The sequence below is a fragment of the Rhinoraja longicauda genome, chromosome 16, assembly GCF_053455715.1.
Source record: "Rhinoraja longicauda isolate Sanriku21f chromosome 16, sRhiLon1.1, whole genome shotgun sequence".
Taxonomy (NCBI): Eukaryota; Metazoa; Chordata; class Chondrichthyes; order Rajiformes; family Arhynchobatidae; genus Rhinoraja; species Rhinoraja longicauda.
The window spans coordinates 45,514,724-45,520,145 of NC_135968.1; the positions used below are offsets into that span (position 1 = coordinate 45,514,724).

Below are 5,422 nucleotides of genomic sequence, written 5' to 3' on the forward strand. Positions count from 1 at the left end.
GACTTGTCCTTCAAGGAACCATGCACCTGTATTCCTAGATCCCTCTGCTCTACACTACCCAGAGGCCCACCATTTACTGTGTTGGTCCTGCCCTTGTTAGACATCCCAGAATGCAACACCTCACACTTCTCTGTATTAAATTCCATCAACCATTCCTCAGCCCACCTGGCCAATCGATCCAGATCCTGCTGCAATCTTTCACAACCATCCTCACTGTCTGCCAAACAACTCACTTTTGTATCATCAGCAAACTTGCTAATCTTGCCCTGTGTGTTCTCGTCCAAATCATTGATGCAGATGACAAACAGTAACGGGCCCAGCACCGAACCCTGAGGCACACCACTAGTCACAGGCCTCCAGTCCGAGAAGCAACCTTCCACCATCACCCTCTGCTTCCTTCCATGGAGCCAGTATCCACCCTGAAATGTCACCTATTCCTTTTCTTCAGAGATGCTGTCTGACCCGCTGAGTTACTCCAGGTTTTTGTGTCAATCTTTGGTCTAGTACACAGGCATTGAAGCTGAAAAATTAGTTCATCTTTTCCTTGGGTGCATCCAAGCTTTTTATGATTTCATCTGAAGATGAACGGGAAACAATTGGTCCTGAGTATCGCAGAAACTATGTAACTTAAGAGAGTGAAAACGGATATGAAAATGCACTCAGGGGGACCCATGTGCCTGCATCAGGTTTTTAATTCTTTAACAATGTGTTTTGTTCCCAGAGTGGACATTCTTGGACCCAAGGGCCTGAGAGTGTTGATTTTCTTACGAGGGTTCCTGGGTTCCACAGCCATGATGTTGCTCTTCTATGCCATTCAACAGATGCATTTGGCTGATGCCACGGTCATCAGGTTTACTAACCCGGTCTTTGTCTCCATCTTTGCATGGATCTTTCTGAAGGAGAAATGCACCCTGCTGGATCCCATCCTCTTGGTTTTTACTATGGTCGGGGTCGTTCTCATCGCCAGGCCGCGGTTTCTGTTTGGCGCACCGGTCACTGGACTTGAAGGCGACTACAAGAGTAACATTAAGGGGACGGCTGCTGCTTTTGGAAGTGCAATCTGTTCAGCCATGACCCTGGTCGTGATCCGCAAAATGGGGATGTCCGTCCACTATTTCCTCTCCATTTGGTACTACTCCATCGTGGGCACGATCCTCAGCGTGGGCGCGGTGTCAGTCATCCACGAGTGGAACCTGCCCTTCTGCGGGATGGATCGAGCGTTTCTGATCCTGATCAGCTTGCTGGGGATAGGAGGGCAGGTCTTCCTCACCAAAGCCTTGCAGATCGAGAAGGCCGCACCTGTGGCACTGGTGAAGACAACGGGGGTGGTCCTGGCCTTTGTACTTCAATACTTGTTCCTAAATATCACTCCGTCCTGGTGGAGCTTAGGAGGGGCACTATGTGTGGTCTCTGGCACCAGTGGAGTTGCTATTCAGAAGTGGTACACCAGCACCAGAAAGCCAAAGACAAATCCCAATTAACCAAAGGCCTTTCTGTTTGGAAATGAGAGGCATCTTCTCAGGAACGTGGCTAAAATTTGAAACGAGTTATTGTTCAGTGGCCTTTTTTTTCAGAACACTGACTAAATACTCAAAATGATAAACCAAGATTTTCTCAGGAGAATGCACCAATTAAAACAATCATTTGAATTTTGTTATGATTTGGACTTCTTACATGTGAAATCTATTTGCCATAAAGTTGTGTAAGTGTGTGTGAGATTTTTGCACTACATACTATGTTTAGAAAATTATTTGCATTGAGAGAGTGCCTTGTGAATGAGACGATGAACTGAACCCTGACTGACCTCTTAGGTACATAAAAATACCCCAAAAGGTTTTATAGGACTCCAAAGATATCCAGTTAAATTCTCATTGTGTGCAGGTCAACATTTGTTCTTCATCTCGGGTTGCCAACTTCCTTACTCCCAAATAAGGGACAAGGTGACGTCACCCAGCCGGCGGCCACGTGCTCCCGCTCCACCAATGGCGAATGCCCGGGCTGGGATGCGGGTTGCTACGCAACCTCCGTTAGGCGGTGCCCGGGCCTACACTGTCCGGAACTACAGGGGCCCCCGGGGTACAGTGTCTGGGCCAACATTGTCCAGGCATACGGTGTCCGGGCCTACAGTGTCCGGGCCTACAATGTCTGGGCCTAGTGTCTGGGCCTACAGTGTCCAGACATACAGTGTCCGGGCCTACAGTGTCCGGGCATACAGTGTCCGGGCCTACTGTGTCCGGGCCTACAGCGTCCAGGCCTACAGCGTCCGGGCCTACAGTGTCCAGGCATACAGTGTCCGGGCCTACAGTGTTCAGGCATACAGTGTCCGGGCCTACAGTGTCCGGGCCTACAGCGCTGTCCGGGCCTATTATGGGATAAGGTCCAAACCAATTTAGCACAAAATACGGGATGTTCCGGCTAATACAGGACAGTTGGCAACCCTTTCCTCAACAAATCAAAAATTAATGACCTTATTAATTACCTTTCACTTCTGCACTGCAGACCTTTTGGCGTTCTGCTGTAAGAGACTAGACTTTAAGTAACTCAATTACTATGAAGCACTTTGGAGTATCCCAAGGTTATGACAGTGCTCCATTTATGTGCGGTGGCATGCCTTGTATCCAGTTGAGGCCTGCTGAAAATGGCCACTCACATGCTTACTGCGCATGATAGCTTTACGACTGACTCTTTACTTGGTTTCTCAAACTGCACTTGAGCCTTTTTCTGTTCAGAAGCAGATCTTGCCCAGGTTGCGTCACTGTTCCATTCTGTCAGCTGTCCACAACCCCAACGGTTTGCAAGTTGGAAATGAATAAAAGCAGTGGGTGGGAGAGAGGATCACGGAGACAGTTGTGGGAGGAGACGTTGGAGAGAGGGCCGCCAGTTGACCTCAATGACTTGGGACAGTCACTAAAAGCTGGAGTAACCCAGTGGGCCAGGCAGCATCTCTGGAGAGAAGGAATGGGTGACGTTTCGGTTCGAGACCCTTCTTCAACCCTAACCCTAATCCGAATGCTCGACCCGAAACGTCACCCATTCCTTCTCTCCAGAGATGCTGTCTGTCCCGCTGAGTTATTCCATTTTTTTTGTGTCCATCTTCGGTTCAAACCAGCATCTGCAGTTCCTTCTTTGACAGAATTTGGTGAGTCCAGTCGACGCTCCCAGGCGCGCCCCCTTCTCACCCAGCAGAAGTACCTCCACGCCCACCAGCAAACCCAGCCCGGCCCTCTCCCAAACGCACACTGGTGTGTTGCAGGTCGTTCATACCTTGGTGCTCCCAACCAAGAGAGGACGTGTATGTGATTTATGCAATAACAATGAATTATATTGTATTTATTAAAATATATTTGATAAATGTTTGAATGTTCTCATTTCAACGTTTGAAAGTAACATTTTGATTTTGGATTTCTTGAGGATAAAATATGGTAATATTTTTGATGTACATTTAGTTGGCACAATAGAGGCCTTCTTGTTCGTTAAGGATAATCACCCGGCAACATTCTAATTGCCAAAGCAATGACCAATGGTGTAGATGCAGAGATCTTCCACACTGTTTCCAATCAGTGCCCAGAATGGGTGTATGATTGATTACGAGGAATGGCGTACTAAACTTCATCAGGCATTGTGGTCCATCAGATAGATCATAAGTGATAGGAATAGAATTAGGCCATTCAGCCCATCAAGTCCGCTTCAATCTTGATTGGTCTATCTCTCCCTCCTAACTCCTGCCTTCTCCCCGTAACCGCAGAGCAGTCATGGGTGGTGTAGCGGTAGAGTTGCTGCCTTACAGCGAATGCAGCGCCGGAGACCCGGGTTCCATCCCGACTACGGGTGCTGTCTGTACGGAGTTTGTACGTTCTCCCCATGACCTGCGTGGGTTTTCACTGAGATCTTCGGTTTTCTCCCACACTCCAACTAAACCACCATCACCCGTACTAATCAAGAATCTATCTGCGCCTTAAAAAAATCCACTGACTTTGCCTCCAAAGCCTTCTGTGGCAAAGAATTCCACAGATTCACCACCCTCTGACTGAAGAAATTCCTCGTCATCTCCTTCCTGAAAGAACGTCCTTTAATTCTGAGGCTAGTCCTAGACTCTCTCACTAGTGGAAACATCCTCTCCACATCCACTCTATCCAAGCCTTTCAGTATTCTGTATGTTTCAATGAGGTCTCCCCTCATTCTAATCTCCAGCGAGTACAGGCCCAGTGCCGAGAAACACTCATCATCTGTTATCAAATAGGAGCTGAAAGGGCAATATCAGAGAGGGGCTGTGGCCTGCCTATTAAAGTATGATTAACATTGTAAAAGAGTGTTTGACCTATCCTGGAAGAAGTTTTTTGTAATAAATTGTAATGTTGCTGGTTACTTTAATCCCTCCAGAGCAAAATAACTACAGTTTAAATGGTACGGAACAGGATAATTCTTTGTTCAGTGCAACTGTTCAAGGTTTCAAAGTGTTTACAGACACTGGTATTGTGTGGTCTTTTTGCCTTTTTCCAATTTGTTGTGAGAAAGTTGTTGTCAAGCTAACTGCATATGTTGCATTAAATTACTTCTGCCACTGTTTTTGTTTGAGTTATAGTCCTTCCAAAATAACCAAATAGTGTCTCGATTGAAGAAGCACTGAGTGGAACTGATGTCTATTAGCTAAGTCGTTGTGTGACAACATTGCTTACAATGATGCCTAGGGGTTGCCAACTATCTCACTCCCAAATAAGGGACAAGGTGACGTCACCGCCCCGCGCCCCATGCCCCACGTGACCTCACCCAGCCAGCGGCCACGTACTCCCGCTCCACCAATGGCAGCCGCCCGGGCCGGGAGACGGGTTGCTACGCAACCTCCGTTAGGCGGTGCATGGGCCTCCGTGCCTACACTGTCCAGGCCCACACTGTCCGGGCCTACACTGTCCTGGCCTACACTGTCCAGGCCCACACTGTCCGGGCCTATGCTGTCCGGGGCCATGCTGTCCGGGCCTACGCTGTCCGGGCCCACACTGTCCGGGCCCACACTGTCCGGGGCTACGCTGTCGGGGCCTACACTGTCCAGGCCCACACTGTCCGGGCCTATGCTGTCCGGGCCCACGCTGTCCGGGCCTACGCTGTCCGGGCCCACACTGTCCGGGCCTAACACTCTCCGGGCCTACACTGTCCGGGCCTACAGCGCCCCGGCCCACGCTGTCCTGCTCCACGAGGTCTGGCCCCACAGCGCCCCCCGGGGCTAATATGGGACAAACCAATTTAGCTCAAAATACGGGATGTCCCGGCTAATACGGGACAGTTGGCAACCCTAGTGATGCCTATGATTCACATTCTCTGCTTCTCTCGTGTTTTACTGCCACATCCATTTCAAATGCAACATAGCCTAAAGAATAGTGGCCTACTTAAGAGAGGATGCTTCATGGTGAATATTAAGGGGAGCAAA

The 5,422-nt window shown here is 49.1% G+C and overlaps 1 protein-coding gene across 1 annotated transcript; it reads left to right on the forward strand.

Annotated features, from left to right (window-relative positions):
• The first annotated feature begins 704 nt into the window (after positions 1-704).
• On the forward strand, positions 705-1,614 carry LOC144600841 (solute carrier family 35 member G1-like). The gene has a single exon (XM_078412729.1). It carries the CDS (start codon positions 705-707, stop codon positions 1,479-1,481), a length of 777 nt encoding a protein of 258 aa, XP_078268855.1. The 3' UTR covers positions 1,482-1,614.
• Positions 1,615-5,422: the final 3,808 nt, after the last annotated feature.

What these genes read in the sequence shown, in the direction of transcription:
- LOC144600841 (XM_078412729.1), top strand. Translation starts at nt 705, where the DNA reads ATGTGTTTTGTTCCCAGAGTGGACATTCTTGGACCCAAGGGCCTGAGA.